This window comes from Aspergillus lentulus, assembly GCF_001445615.1.
Source record: "Aspergillus lentulus DNA, contig: Alt01, strain: IFM 54703, whole genome shotgun sequence".
NCBI lineage: Eukaryota > Fungi > Ascomycota > Eurotiomycetes > Eurotiales > Aspergillaceae > Aspergillus > Aspergillus lentulus.
This window is the reverse complement of record NW_028322123.1, coordinates 1,250,836-1,267,099: the sequence shown is the minus strand read 5'-3', so window position 1 is coordinate 1,267,099 and position 16,264 is coordinate 1,250,836. Positions and strand designations below refer to the sequence as shown.

The 16,264-nt window shown below is 49.0% G+C and overlaps 3 protein-coding genes across 3 annotated transcripts; all 3 read left to right on the top strand.

Annotated features, from left to right (window-relative positions):
• Positions 1-2,063: 2,063 nt before the first annotated feature.
• On the top strand, positions 2,064-9,985 carry ALT_0379 (putative cell morphogenesis protein (PAG1); the record flags this gene model as incomplete). Its single annotated transcript, XM_033555081.2, has 4 exons — positions 2,064-2,768; positions 2,825-3,052; positions 3,128-6,448; positions 6,503-9,985. The coding sequence occupies 4 exons, from the start codon at positions 2,064-2,066 to the stop codon at positions 9,983-9,985; spliced, it is 7,737 nt and encodes a 2,578-aa protein (XP_033410972.2).
• Positions 9,986-11,243: 1,258 nt separating this feature from the next.
• Positions 11,244-12,362, top strand: ALT_0378 (putative 3-hydroxyisobutyrate dehydrogenase, mitochondrial; the record flags this gene model as incomplete). Its single annotated transcript, XM_089598972.1, has 3 exons — positions 11,244-11,426; positions 11,625-11,976; positions 12,025-12,362. The coding sequence occupies 3 exons, from the start codon at positions 11,244-11,246 to the stop codon at positions 12,360-12,362; spliced, it is 873 nt and encodes a 290-aa protein (XP_089456636.1).
• Positions 12,363-13,584: 1,222 nt separating this feature from the next.
• On the top strand, positions 13,585-15,703 carry ALT_0377 (sporulation-specific protein 5; the record flags this gene model as incomplete). Its single annotated transcript, XM_033555083.2, has 6 exons — positions 13,585-14,549; positions 14,604-14,694; positions 14,746-14,835; positions 14,881-14,975; positions 15,037-15,351; positions 15,409-15,703. 6 exons carry the CDS (start codon positions 13,585-13,587, stop codon positions 15,701-15,703), a joined length of 1,851 nt encoding a protein of 616 aa, XP_033410974.2.
• Between the last annotated feature and the right edge of the window lie 561 nt (positions 15,704-16,264).

The window sequence follows — 16,264 nt, the reverse complement described above, 5'->3', positions numbered from 1 at the left end:
ATGGAGGCGGGGAACAGGCCAAGGAAGACTATTTTATAGTACATCCTTCCAGTAGCGATAACCTTCGGCTACCGATAAGGTCTGGATCGGAAGGGAACTTCGGTCCCTCAAGATGTCTACATATCAATCGCACAAATGACTGGAGGTGGCGTGTCCGCTGGAGTTGGCGGGTTGCCCACATGGATCTGTTTGGCTTCACATGGGGAAATCTCCCGATTAATCCTGCCGAAAAGCGTTGCTAGCCGAGTTCCGCCTTTGAAATGGTAAATCACAGCGTGTCCCACGATTCAAGCGCGGTTTGTCGAGGAGAGAGACGAGCATGAAGAGAAGACCTACGAGCTCATTATCGGTAGTGTGCTGCCTATGCTTTACACATCATGGATATATCGCGCATACTCCATACTCCGTACACTAGACAGACTAATTGGATACTATGGTTACAATAAAGCATGAGTTATAAAACTCATCGGAACAAATAATGAACCCTCGAGTTCCTTGCCCTCTCGCATCCACCCACAGTACATAATTGAACAGAAATGAAGCGTTATTCTGCAAATGAGATCTCGCCCTGTTATCGGATACCGACCTATCAGATTGAGAGTTCTGTCATAGATTCCCCGTAACACTGGGGTATTGTCAACCGGACCCCGGAGACTTAGCCTTCTTCAAGCCTTCAACAGACAGGATGTTGATCATTTCCGTCGTTCAGCAACTTGTGGAAGTTGGTCCTCTGGATATTGCATCTGCGCAGCGGAAGGTAGAACGGGAGGATTCCGCACCGTGCGTGGCGCTACTTTTTGTCAAGCTTTTCTTATTGATGAATTCCGAATCAGTCAGTCACTCTTTTGAACCATTCGGTTTTTAGCAGATGTCTACTTCCTTGAATATACAGAGTAGTCCGCTTCACGTTATTATTTCGCCGCCTGACTAGGTCCTATATGTACTCTGTAGACATAGAAACGAAGTTGTATTATGCGGAAAACTAGAACAGTCTCCTGCAACAACGTAGACCCTACTAAAAAGCACAAGAGTATTTGACTTGAACTAGAACCTCTCTGTAGATATCAACGATATCCTGGATTTTTCTCTCTCAACATGCGTCATTCTATCCGTTATCCAACGATGTAGCATATTGAGTCTGCCCTTTGCTCATGTGTAACTTCAGTAGTAGTATATTTATATGACCGAACTCAGATGGCAATCCCATTCCAATAGACGAACAACTGTCGAGAACGCAATATGAGAGGCTGATCTGCAATAACACAGGATGATTGGCTTTTACCTAGGCAACAAAGAGTCAGGTCTTGTTTGGCTGATTTGATTACCATAGAGAGGTATCTTAAGATTAAGGGTTCGATTCCTTCTCCGTAGTAGGATGGAGCAATATAAAGTACAATATATAGGTTCGACCACCAATTCGGCATCCTTGTAAAGTAAAAGAGCGTCCCAAAGCAGGCTTCTCACAATTTCCTTAGGCAAATGAGGCCGACGAAATACGTACTGGAGAGCCACACGAATCTCACATCCACAAAATGAGTAGCATGAGTTTCAGATGTGAGCCATTGAGCCGATCGGTCATGATGTTGATGAGGACCCATCGAAACCCCGTGCTCAAGCCTTGTCGGTCGCCGTCACGCAACAAACAAATGCCCAAACAGCTTATCGCAACAAATTCACGCCTTCAGACCACCTCCAGCACCACCAACTCTTCTAATTCCAGAGCCACTGAGCAACAATGTGCTGCTCACAAGACTCTGTGAATTCTTTTGCTCTTGTGAATATGAGCTCCAGCACGGCGTGACTGTGGATCAAATAATATGATGCAGCACAATAGTAGTAAGTGACCGCATTTTCGGACTTTTCTTGATCAGTCTCACCACATGAAACACTTTCCTTTTTTTGCTCGGGCTTGCATCTCTGATCAAACAAGTGGATGTGATTTATTGCCATATATCCTCCGACGTGGTATTATTAGAATGCGGACTGCGAGTTACTGACGTCTGATCCCGTATGTAGCGGCATCGCATCCAACGAGTAAAGCTGGGCTCATCCAGCCAACGACAATGCCCCTCATCCCTGACGATTCTAGTCTCGCGTCGCACCATAATATTTCCTCCCCTCCAGAACGCCTGGTTACAAGGAGCACTCCTGCGTCCGTCATTCATAGTCGAGAAGCCTCCGCTGTGAGGGGAAGAGCAGCCGATACATCCGCTCTAGCCCCCTCGACGCTACAGCCTCAGAATAATCGCCGTGGCCAATCTCATTCGAAAAGTCCCGATCCAACTGCTGCACGCCCTGGTATAGGATACGATGTCAGCCTCGAAAGAAGGCCCTCGAACTCATACGGCCACCATCGACAGACTTCGATTGTCCATGGCGTCCAGCATTCTCGAAATCCGAGTTTTGCGGCTTCCTCCAACTCTACCAGTCCTCTGAGTCCCGAGTTGATCGCGTCCCTCGGCCGCGGCGCTGGAAATGAACAGGAGATAGCTGGCGCAGTGCGGTTGGATCAGAACGAGATGCCCCAGAGTCATCATAGCCCTGGAGGCAATGGGACGAGCCATATCTTGCAAGGGCCCTTGAGTACCATTGAGGATCAGGATACTGGCGAAGTCGGCAACGCAAACCCGGCGAGCTCGGTGCATAGAAGGATGAACTCGGGCGGAAAATCCTGGAAGGAGCGTTCTCATAGCCGCTCACACTCGAGACAGCAACACTCGGAATCCAAGACTGTCGGCGAATATGCCTTGCACCATCTTTTTAATTCCGTGAGCACGATGTTTTTGTACACAACGTTAGAAAACCGTACTGACTGTTTCATCAGTTCGTCGGTCAGGCAGACAACAAGGTCAATCAAGCCATTATGAAGCTAGGCCATTCGGATGCTCCGGTAGAAGAGGTTTGCGGCCCTGGCGTGGATCCCAACTTCGATCAATTGATCTCAGCTTTGGGCCACATCTCGCGACAGAAACCAAAGCCGTTGATCGACACCATAATGCTATGGCGAAAAGCCAAAGGAGACGCTGCCATAATGGCTAAGCAGGCTAGTCAAGTATGTCACGAGATCTTGAAGCCCATGGTCCATATATCATTGAAGGGTTAAGCCAGAAGCTGACTCGTGCTTTAGCAGAAGCCGTCTACCTCTGATAATGGGCCCATCGTGCGTCGTAACACAGAGCCGTCCCAAAACGCTGTTGATTCGGCAGCGCAAACAGATTCTTCGACGTCCAGCACCATTCTAACACGGCAAGAAGATGTCGTTTTAGCTGAGCGCCGTGCGACTGTGTCCGTGTACCTTGTTTGCAGAGTCTTGATTGAGATATTCAACCAGAGCAATATAGCCTCCATAACGATTGACATGGCTGAGCGTTTGGAGGACATCGTCTTTGGTCAACTCAAGACAGTTGACCCGGATCAGATATCAGCGTCACCGCTTCGCATGGCTAATTGGCGGATCTATTCCCAGTTGCTTGGTATCATGAGCGAGACGAACTTCACGAGTGTCACTGGTCGCTTCTTAGCAGAACTCGAACGGTATCAGAAGGAAGAAATGCTCCGTGGACCGTCAAAGGAGGGTGACTCTCGAGCAGAACTTTTGATCTTGGGAATGAGACACCTTCGTATCGGGACCTACTCGGATAACTGGAGTAAATCATGCGACTTCATGCGATCATTGGCACGCTTGTTTGCCAATGCTCACGGGCAGCGCGTCAAACAGGCTTACTGTTACATTTTCGAGAAACTCCTCTTGCCAGTAGCGGCGAGTTCGAGCTGCGATCTCAGCTTACCCAAGTGGAAAGAATTCCTGGATTTGGTTCAATCTCGCCTATCCCAAATGCTAACTAAGCCCCGTCACTGGGCCGCTGCCTTTCCTCTTCACGTACTGCTATTATGTGTCTCTTCAAAGGAGGTATTCTCGTCTCAATGGCTCTCGGTTATTCAAGGTCTTCCTGCAAGACTGAAAGACCGTCCAACACGGGGCCCGGCCCTCCAAGCTATGTGCCGTCTATTGTGGACGTATTTCTTTCGTTACACAGACTCCCCAACCGTGACCCTCCGAAAAGTTGAGGAGGTTGCCCGAATAGCCTTGCCAGCTGGCAAAAGGTCGTACTTGAGCACAGATCCCGCAGTTGCCGAGCCCCTCATACAGCTGGTTCGCATGATCGGCTTCAAACACCCCGATGTCTGCTTCCGCAACATCATTTTTCCCTTGATAAACTCGGACCTTTTCCTTTCCGGAAGAGAGCTCAAAATCGAACAGATGGAGCCGGAAAAAATGGTCATCGGTATCAGATCTTTCCTGGCGATAGTGACGGACCTTGAGAACTGTGATCAACTCTGTCCTCCATTTCCTACTGGCTCAATCCCCAACCCATTCACTGATATCTCTGCTCCGACTCATTTACATCGACCCCAGCTTCTCACAGATCCGCGTTTGCCCGGTTCTATGGAGAATAAAGATACAGCACTATCGTTGCCTGTCAATACATCCAGACTAAGCGATAATGTCAAGGAATACTATACTCGTTTTTGTGATATCCTTGGCAAGATCACCCTTTTATGCGACAACACGTTCGGTGGCCAAGCAACACTAGATGAAAAGTTCGGCGGCACAACTCCTAAGACACCAATCTCAGAGGCGTTTAGCTTCGGAAGGCGTGATGACCATCCGAGTATTGGGGATCAAAGGCAGGGTTTCTACGATTTGCTTCATGTGGCGGTCCAGGCGCTCCCTCGCTGCTTATCAGATCGCATCCCCTTCAACTCGCTGATTAATTTACTTTGTACCGGGACTGCACACGTTCAGTCGAACATAGCTTCTTCTTCTGCCGAATCTTTGAAGGCAATCGCGCGACAGTCGCACGCTCAACAAGTCACTATTGGTTTCGCGAGATTTATCTTCAACTTTGACGCAAGATATTCCACCATGTCAGACGAAGGCATGCTCGGGCCAGGCCACATCGAGTCCACGTTGAGGTTGTACGTGCAATTACTGCAGATCTGGATAGAAGAAATCAAACAAAAGACCAAAGGTGCAGCTACAGACCCCGTGGACAAGTCGGGCACAGGAAGTCGAGCCTTGCAGTTGGATCTCTCTACTGTCCTCGCACACGTTGAGGAGATCGAGTCTCATGGCCTTTTCTTTCTTTGCTCTCAGTCGAGACGGGTCCGTGCATTTGCAATCACCGTACTTCGGCTGATCACGGAGTTCGACCGCGCTCTTGGCAAAGAGAATACAAGAATTATAAGAATCCTTGAAGCCGACGCGCATCAAATCCTGAACGTCAACGATGAACAGCTAAGTGTGGCGGAAAGAAGCCGAATCCAGAAGGGGAAAAGAAAGAGCGCTTCGCATAACACCTTGATTGAATTGTGCAGCAGCGAGGTGTCTTACGACTCGACTCTATGGTCAAAGGTATTCCCGAACATCATTAGGATCAGCTTCGAAACCTGCCCGTTTGCTGTGACTTTGGGACGAGAGATCGTCTGTGCGAGGCTCGTCCAGATGCATAAAACTATAACTGCTCTTGCTGATAGTCCGCATCCGCCTCCATATGCGCCCATTGACCCTGCTCAAGCTCGTGCACTGGGTAGAAGCAACATGACTGCGGAAATCCTTATAGAGCAATGGAAGCTCTATTTAGTCATGGCTTGTACCACGCTCAATAGCGTGGGTGCGCAGTCCCAAAGTCAGCTCGCAAATGCCCAACATGTCCGCAAATCCTCCAAGGGGTCTCAGCAGTCGCAAGATAAGATCAGCTCCGCCAGAAGCCTCTTTGCTTTTGTAATACCGTTGTTGTCAGCTGAGCGATCCTCTATCCGAAATGCAATCGTTATAGCACTGGGCTCTATCAATAAGAATCTTTATCGCACTTTTCTTGAGTCTCTTCAATACGCCGTAACGACGTGCAATGAGGAAGCGAAAATTCGCATCGGCGTTCACCATCGATCCCCGAGCAGCCCCAGACGAAATCGGAAAACGGATCGCCTGAGGACAGAGGTCACGCATGTATATAAGTTGACTTCACATTTCCTTCGAGAACCCGAGGTGTACAATGACGACTGGATCGTCAATAATCTCGTCACTTATACAAAGGATCTGCGCATCTTTCTAAGTGACGCTGAAGTGCAGAATGACTGGGAATTCCAACGCCTACGGTTCCATTACTGTGGCTTGATGGAGGAGTTATTCGAGGGAATTAATCGGACCAAAGACCCTTCTCACTGGATCCCTTTCGAGTCACGAAAATCGGCTTTCTCGCTAATGGAAGACTGGTGCGGGTACTCGCCTAATCAAGCACAGATTGCTCAAAGGGAAGAGAATATGCGAAAATTTGCCATGGCCCATCAATCTGAATCTGGGGAGTTTCGGAACACAGCAGCTGCCATGGAGATCGAGAAGAAGAATCTTCGCGCAGCGGCTCTTAGTGCAATGGCCTCCTTATGTGTGAGTAGATGAAAAACGGGTGTGGTCCTTCGTTCAGTGGCTAATCTCGTACAGGCTGGACCAATCAGTATCACTACGGAAAGTGGCTCAGTGCTTCAATTCGATGTGGGGAGAATGCTCTCTTGGATTGATATTATTTTCAACACCATCAGCGATAAGTGGCACGCAATCGGTAGACGAGCGCTCAAGAACTTGATAATCCACAACAAAGAGCATTCTTATCTACTGGAGAGAGCAATCGAGATGTGTTACGTCGCGGAAAGGCCGAAAGCGCTGGAAAGTTACTTTGAGGTGGTAACTCAAGTGCTGATAGAACATACCGACTATCCACTTGGCTTCTGGAGAATCTTGGGCGCTGTACTCGTCACGCTGGGAAATCAGAAGCGCGAGATCCGAATGAAATCTGCCAAACTTCTTCGCATATTAGAAGAACGTCAGCAAAAGAGTTCTAGACTTCAGGACTTTGACATCAGCATCTCTGATAAGACCACAGCTGTATACAAACTCGCTCAATTCGAAACATCCCGGCGGCTAGCGAAACAGCACTCTGATTTGGCCTTCACCTTGTTCTCAGAGTTCTCGCTGCATTTCCGGAATGTGGGCCCTGATAGCCAGCGAAATATGGTGGCCGCAATTCTACCTTGGGTTCAGACCATGGAGCTGCAAATTGATCCTAATGGTGGTCCAACAGCTAGGTCCTACATGCTTCTGGCCAATTTGTTCGAGATCACTATCCGATGTGGCAACATATTACCGAACGAGGTGCAAGCCCTCTGGCAGGCACTGGCAACAGGACCCCATGGTGGGAACGTACAGCTGGTTCTGGATTTCATCATCAGTCTCTGCTTAGAACGCAAAGAGCAGAACTTCGTCGAGTATGCCAAGCAAGTCGTCGTCTTCTTATCAGGGACCCCTGCGGGCTCGAAGGTCATTGAATTCTTCTTGATGCAGGTCGTACCTAAGAACATGGTTCAAGAGAGGAAGGATATTACCCCAGCTCCGCCGGATGTCAAAAGCTTACCCTATGTGGCGGATCTAGGCACCGTGCTTCCCGTCGGCAATAAGCAAGCAGGCCTTTCGCTAGGTCAAGTGGCACTTATTTTCCTCGTAGATCTAATGGTTGCGCCAGTGACTCTTCCAATAGAAGCCGTTGTCAAACTGCTTCACATCGTGCTCATTTTATGGGACCACTACATGCTCACGGTACAAGAGCAAGCTAGAGAGATGTTGGTCCATCTTATCCACGAGTTGATTGCTGCCAAGATCGACGATGATGCGCCCGCAGCTACGCGACAGGGCATCGAGGACTTCGTTGAATCTATACGGAAGAGTGATCCGAAGGTCGTTTGGGAGTACGAAGACAATAATGACAAAGAGGACGAGGACGATGGCAGCAGAGTACCTCCCTCGATGTCCACTGTTACTCGTCAGGTCGTCAATTTTTTCAGCTTCGCATACGAAGGTGTCAGTGATCTCTGGGCCAAGGAAGCCCTCAACTGGGCCACTTCATGTCCTGTGCGACACCTGGCATGTCGGTCGTTCCAAGTATTCCGCTGCATATCAACGTCCCTGAACCCGAGGATGCTTGCAGACATGTTGGCCCGGCTCTCAAATACCATCGCGGATGAAGAGGCAGATTACCAAACCTTTTCCATGGAAATTCTAACCACTCTGAAAATCATCATTAGCTCTCTTGCCCCCGCCGACCTTCTGCGTTATCCCCAGTTATTCTGGACTACTTGCGCTTGTCTCAATACTATTCACGAGACGGAATTCATTGAGAGCATTGGAATGCTGGAAAAATTCCTGGACAGTGTCGATATGAGTGACCCCGCAGTGGTCACCGAGCTCATTCAAGGTCAGCCACCCAAGTGGGAAGGCGGCTTTGAGGGACTCCAAATCCTGGTCTACAAAGGATTGAAATCATCAGATTCCCTCAATCGCACCTTGGACGTCCTGCATCGACTAAGTGGTCTTCCAAACAACGCGCTTATTGGGGATAGCGACAGACTGCTCTTTACAATCCTAGCAAATATGGCTCATTTCCTCCACCAATTCGACTTGGATGTTGATGATCCAAAGACTCTTGCGCGTGCTACGTTGTTGGCGCGCGTTGCTGAGGGAGAAGGATGCCCGCGTCTAGCAGCGTCTCTTCTCGGGCTCGCCAACGGACAATATAAGACAGAGAACGATTTTCTGAATCACATCATTGCAGAGATGCGGTCTTACTACTTCCCTCGTCAGGACGTCCAGAGCCTGATTTTTCTGATGGGCCTCCTGACAAATACCGCTAAATGGTTTCGCGTTAAGATCTTGAAGATTCTCTGCGTGTTGATACCTGAGATTGACATGCGGCGGCCCGAGGTGACTTCGCATGGACCTGACCTGATTTCTCCGCTCCTACGACTTCTACAGACCGATCTCTGCCCTCAAGCCTTAGAAGTCATGGATCACATCATGACTGTTTCCGGAAATCCAATGGAGCGCCATCATATTCGAATGAGTATGGCCTCATCCTCGTCCTCGCGGGCCATCCGCAAAGAATACGAGAAGATTCAGAGTCTTTATGGCATCCCCGAACCTACTGGGTGGTCCATACCCATGCCTGCCACTCAATCAAGTGTCACTCGACATAATGTGCACGCTGTATTCTACACTTGTGCTGAGGTGGACCCTATGGAAGTGCAAGAGACTGTTACGCCGGAAGTCGAATTCCACGTGGATGAATACAAAGATTCATTCTTCCCTATGCGTGCCGACACCATGAAATCAATGGACACGCAGATGGACGGCAACATGGGAGACATTGTGCAAAAACTAGACAGTCTCGATGATTTCTTCGAGGAGACAGAGCCTATTAACTCTGGACTTGATGTAATGCCAGACGCAACGTTGCGAGGCTTTACTGGTGCGTATGCGGACACAAGCGCGCATCTTTATGACCAACAGACCGCACCCATTTTGCGCAAATCACTCGCGCGAACTGCATCAACCTCGTCGTTTCACAATGGCCTCGCTGAATCCCGACCGCCGAATCAGCGCTTTGATAGTGTGGGTGTATATTCACCGAATACGCTGATGCCCCAGATATCGGGCCACACGTTGCGGCCGACAACACACGCTCGCTCCGTCACCTCGCCAGCTAACAACCTTTATCCGCCAAGCTCCTCCAGTGTACAGTTTTCCACTCCACCTCTTGGATTCAGCGAATCAGCATTTTTGTCCGATGATGAGTTTGAAGACGGGCTCTATGAGTTCGATGAGCGACTGACTAACAGCAAACCACCGGCCACCCTCCATAATAGTCAAGGCCGAATTGTAACGGACGGGTCTTCATCCCTTGAGTCGATGATTCGCAGCGGAATGAGAAGACTTACAGGCGGCGCGGCCGCAAACCGGGAGAAAGAGCGGCAGCGTGACTTGATCAGGGCCCAGCATCGTGCAGCCGTGCAAACGGCGAACTCACCCCGGGTGCCGAAAGTGCCACCGGAATTCCTCACAGGGCCGACCAGCAATCCGACATCGCCGGGACAGTGATTGTCGGTTGTCGAACTGTGTCTCAATGATCTCAGTCCATGCACTTTTTTCTTGAGTTTGCTCGGAAAGATATATCTGCAATTGTTAAGTGGTTTCTCATGTTGGGTTGCTAGGCGGGCGTTACACCACATTGATAGTCACAATACCCATTCTGTCCGTTGATCTCATCTATACATTTCATGAATTCGTTCCATATTGTATCTAGACTAGTGTATGCTATTGCACCGGGTGAGGATCAACTATAGATGTATATGGTCCATCATTTTGCAACGATAGTGGCTAGAGGAGGTCAAGGTGCCTTTGACGAGGACATGATGTTTCTCTCGATACTATCATATCTTTCAGAGGAATTTCCACTTGGCTGTGTAAATAAAACTCTCCTGCCGAAGGGTACCTAGACTACCTAGACTTCATACAGCACATTTCGGCTTGGAGGAGACGTCCTTTGGCAATAATCCTAAGGTAGATATACAGCAGTACACCTGGCACGTGATGCTCGGTTCTCCGCGCTCTGCCGTGGGTTTCCCCGCACGGAACGTCGAGCGGATCAGTGGAGAAGCATAGTCCAAGGACATGGGCAAGGCTGCTCTTCTGGGTGCAGGGGTATTTTCTGGTCTTGCAATTCTAGTGATGACTCCACTCTTTTATCCCTCGCTTCATGGCAAGCCGCGGAAAGCAGCGGAGAAGAATGCTCACCCGCTCTCTCTAATTGATCCTCGGGAATACCTCTGCAAGAAATTGTATAACACCGAACTCGATGCGTTACCTGACTACCTGAACTGCAGATCTAACATTACCCCATCACACTTATTCCTCTTGTCATTCTCTTCGCTCGTCTTGGTACAGCCAGGGAAGAGTTGGTAAATTTTATCAATTCGTCTTAATAACGCTGAAACCTGAAAATGAGTCTCACATCCACTGTGTCCCTTCGAATGCGGGGATTATCTGTCCCCAAATCGTTGCTGGCTTCATTGTCGTCAATGCCACAGCTCCAGCGGTCTCAGGCCAGAACATTCTCTACTACTCTGCAACGTGAAGCAACATGGGGATTCATCGGTTTAGGACAAATGGGTATGTTAACCTAGTTTGTCTGTCTTAATTTATTCGTGCTCTTTGCCCGTCCTGCTCGAACGGATGCTGTGCATTCTTTTCCTGGAGCGAGACTGAATCAAAGCGTTCATGTTTTCTTGTGACCACTTATCTGAAGCGAAGGGGTTATGGGTCTAATTGCTTTCTCTCTTTATTTGTAGGCTACTTAATGGCCAAGAACCTACGTGCCAAAATTCCAGCTACTGACACTCTGATTGTGCGTGACGTGAACGAGAATGCGACGACCAGGTTTGTTGAGGAGACAAAGGAGGCCGCGAAAAGCAGTGGTGCAGCAGATGGCACAATGAAGGTTGGGGTCGCTCGGAGTGCTCGAGAAGTTGCGGAGCAGTCGGTAAGTCAAACGTCCTTGATTCATTATTAGTTGCGTTTCCGCCCAAAGATCAGGAGCTGCATGTTTTCTGATACGCCGAGGTGGCTGTGCTGCTTGGTGCAAAGCTGCGCTAGTGGTTCTCCATGTCTTTGAAGTGTTTTGGAACGCCTATATATGTGTCTCACTTAGCTATACTGGTACTAAGCTCCTCCTCTACAGACAGTCATGATAACTAGTCTACCGGAGCCAGAACACGTCAAGGATGTCTTTCATTCAATCATGAAGCACGGTGACCTACCCGCTCTGGAAGAAGAGCGCCTGTTTATTGATACATCAACCATTGACCCCGCCTCGTCGAAGGAGATTGCAAACGCAGTCCATGCGACACGCACAGGGCGCTTCGTCGACGCTCCAATGTCAGGAGGAGTAGTAGGTGCTCGTGCAGGTACATTAAGTTTTATGTTCGGAGCATCGTCTCAAACAGGCCAGCTCATCGAACGAGTCAGAGCGGTTCTAATGCTTATGGGAAAGAAGGCCTGGCATCTGGGACCTCCCGGAGCAGGCGTATCGGGTAAGCTTGCCAACAACTACATTTTGGCTATAAACAACATCGCAACAGCTGAGGCCATGAATCTCGGAATTCGCTGGGGCCTGGATCCCAAATCTCTCGCAGACATGATCAATACCTCTACCGGCCGCTGTTGGCCAATGGAAGTCAATAATCCTGTTCCAGGCGTTCTGGAGACCGCTCCAGCATCTCGTGGATATGAGGGCGGGTTTGGAGTCAGCTTGATGAAGAAGGACCTCAGATTAGCAATCACGGCCGCGAAGGAGTCTGGCACTCCCCTGGCCCTGGCTGAAACTGCTCGTGAGGTATACAATTCTGTCGAGAAGGAGTACCGAGGCAAGGACTTCTCTGTCGTGTACAAGTGGCTGCAAGACAGGTCCGAGCAGTAGAGCTGGTTGTATCCGCTAGACGATCTGTTCAGCATGCCTCTTCTGTTCTGATTCCCCCTGCCGTTTGCTTTCCTCTTCTCATTTTTGAACATCCTGGGCCCTTCTCATCCTGCCTCATCTCGCAAAGCCACCTTATCATTATAGATTGAGCTCTAAGAAAGATAGATCTGTTGGTCTTGTCCCATATACATATGCATTTGCTAGAACGCTCTCAGTACTACTGCTCAGTGTCTTGCAGTATATGTATGACTTATCCCAGGGCAGGTCTAGGATTTCTTTATCGACTTACCGGCTTCGGCCGTCCGATTACGGACATAAGGAGAATCTATCATTGCTATTCATTGTTGCCTGCATCACTTGGCATGATTCCTCTAGGTAGCTGCCTCGGACTCCTATTGTTGTTGTGCAGATGCTCTTTTTGCCATGGACGGGTACATGATGTGGCTCTTGAGGCTACATATTGATGCCTTAGTTTGCCCACTCGATCTCGACCAAGTAATGAATGATCTCTTCTTCTCTTCCCCTTCGCTTTCCTATTTCTTGAACTGTGGCTACCTTCCTTCTATATTATCAATGTCATCTTTCTGACCTCCCGATAGCCTCCTTCTTTATTTGTAGGTTCTATAGGTCGTTCTTTCTGGGTTCTTGTCGCTTGTCCTAGAGGTGTTCTTTCTGTAAACGCGCCCTTCTTTCTGGTTCTCTATACTTGCCCGACAGGACTTTTCCACCTGTTCTCATCCCACATTCTCTAGCATCCTTCTTCATCCCATTCTCGTCGTCAGCAATTCATCCTCTGTGCTAGCAACCTTTCGTTACCAGTCATCCTCTACCTCTATCAGCTCTATTCATCGTCAAGAAACGGCTCTCGTTTACCCTTTTACTTTGCTCTCGTTACCAAAGGAACTCAATCCTCATCGTCTTTATATACGAAGCTTCATCGCAAGTGTAGGCGAGTTAACTACAGCACTCTTCCATCGTTCGCTAGCTGATGACTCTAGTTTGATCATCCACCTGTCTTTTTGAAAGTTCTACAACAACTGCTATTGCCGTCCAATCCCGAAGTCCAAGGTGCGTGTCCCCTGCATCTCATATAGTCGTTGATTCTCCAGGTCACAGGCATCATCGGAGCATTTGAATACTCTTGCCCGAATGGTGACACTTGAAAGGTGAAGATTTATGCATTTTCTAACTCATCTTGAAGATACTTTTAGAAACAGCCATCATGCAGTCCCAAAGTCAACAGCATGCTGCTTCGGCCGATTCTGGTCAAGCTCCTCAGACCCAGCCTGGCCAATTTGCTCAAGATTCTCATGCCCCTTTTGCTGCTGGGTACCAGCAGAACGGGTTTGCCAGCCAGCCGGAGGGTTATCATGACGGTTCTGCTCCTCTTCAAGCAGGTCTGAAATTTCAGAACCAGCGTTCCGGCCCCAAGTACAGCACCCTCAAGGGTAACATGCCGTTCACAATGCCCCCAAACTTGGACCTGTCCGGGCCCAATCGTGCACCCTACAATGGCCAGTTTGTCCTCTTCCCCAGCGGGCCAATGTTGAACGGCATTCCTCCTATTTCGTCTTTCAATCCCACTCCTACCCTCGGACCAAACCAGCTTGGCCACCTTCCGTATCTTCCAGCTATGTATCCAAGTGTCAGTCCCAACTTTCCTATGGGGCCAGCAACAATGCAGGGATATCCGTTTCCTTTCGTGGCAGACAACAATCTGCAGAATCTGGCTGGCCAGAAGCGGAATGGTTGGATCGCTAGCGAGAATCAGAAGGTAACTGCCCAATCCACCTCTGAAACTCCTGGCAACCAGTGTGAGTTCTATCCTGGACCGGCTGTCTCCACCATGGATGGTTCCTCTATTCCACTTCTGAACTACAACGGCCTTGCGCAACCATGTCTCCCTTACCAGGTGATGAAGACGCCCAATGGCTACATGCTCCAGGACCTGGAGGGTATCACTCAACAGGAACCTCCGATCCCGAGGGCCGTTCCCGCCATGTGGACTAACCCTTCGGAAGTGACGCTCGCAAAATGCCTCGAGAACCGCGAAGGTATTACCAACGTCTACATCAGAGGATTCTTGCCACAGACCACGGACGAGATGCTGCATTCTTATGCTGCCCGGTTTGGGAAGATTGATCGTTGCAAGGCGATTGTGGATCTGGACACGGGGCTTTGCAAAGGGTATGTCAAAGCAGCTTTTAATATGTTGACCTGCCACTCTAACTTCGCTTCCAGATTCGGTTTTGTCCAGTTTTACAATTTCGAGTCATGCGAGAACTGCATCCGGGGCTTTTTTTATCTTGGATATCAAGCAAGTTTTGCACAAGTACTGTGGATCAATGCCATTCACAGATTCGCAAACGCTAACATGGTTCAGAAATCTCGCAATTCGCGCCTGAAGGATCTTGAGGACAAGACCTCCACCAACATCTATTGCACTAACATTCCGATCACTTGGACTGAGGCTGTAAGTATGGTAGCCTCATTCGAAACGACCTTCTAATATATCCAGGACCTTCGACATCATTTCGAGCCGTACCGTGTTGTCTCCGAAAAGATCAGCCGTGACGAGAAAACTGGCGTTAGCAAGGAGGTAGGCTTCGCTCGGTAAGTGTTCACTCGCTAGGTTATCTCCCGCTGCGACACAATCTGACTTCATTTTAAACAGTTTCGAGACACGAGAAATCGCCGAGAAAGTGTTGGGTGAATTCCACAACATCGCCAAAAATGGGGTGAAATTGCTGCTCCGGTTCGCAGACACGAAGGCACAAAAGATGTTGAAACAGCAAAGCAACGAGCGCCGTGCATACCGTGCTGGAGAGTACAACTACTCCGTTGAAGTGGTGCAGGGCTCTACTCCATCGCCTTCTCTGCACCGTCTCCAGCAGACCGCCAATCATCTCAGCCCTAACTCCCAGGTCAGCTATCCATCGCCGGTCGGAGTAGGTTCCACTTGGACTCCTGCGACGTCCATCTCCCCGTCGTATGTATGAAGGATTGTCTGGTACAGATGCCATGAGCGGTCTAACGATATAAGCAGGTACCAGTTCATGAAAAATCCGGCTAGCAACATGCCTTTCAGCTCATGGTCAACCAGGAACAGTCCAGCAACTTGGGAGTCCACCCCGATATATCATGGACGACTCTATGACCGTCATGCCATTCCAAACAATGCTTCTGCCAGCTCCTCCAAGACAGTTATGCCCAGCACTCCGTGCGTCAAGGCTCGGTCTCAAGGCTCCAGTCCCCAGAAGGAGAACATGGACGTTGATTCTCTGTCTCCCATCTCCCCCTGCAAGGATGCCCTCATGACTTCTCCAAGGTCTGTTCTCTGAGTTGGCTCTTCAAGCTTTGTCTTACCCATCGCATTGCTATGGAATATCCGTATTGTCACTGCTCATAGGCACCAAAACGTCCTCATCGTCAATCATGGCAGTCACTACGAGCATCATGACGTTCTATCTTCCGGGCTATTTTACTTCAAGAGGTATTATCCTATCGATTGTATGATCACTACAGTAGGTCGGCTATTGCAGAGCTTTTTCCTGTTTCACCTCCCTTGCTCTTGATTCTCCTCATTCCTCTTTGTGCCTTCGGTTCTTCTAGTCATTGCAGATTAATATTTGAGCGTTGCAAGTGTTATCTTTGCTTTAATTTCTCCATGCCGCAGTTTGATGTATGATCAACAAATGTGTTATATAGAGCTGTATATGTTACCGATTCGGCGAATCAAGCAGTGAAAAGTCCTTCTAAAGATATAAAGTGGTTTTTTTCTTTGTCCAAAAGCGTAGGCTCGCTTTTTGGCTTGTTCAACAGACCAGGACCTAGTCTAAAAATGATAACGGCTCTAGTCAAGTTCCGTGGCATTGGAACATCTTCGAAAATCATGCAAGGTT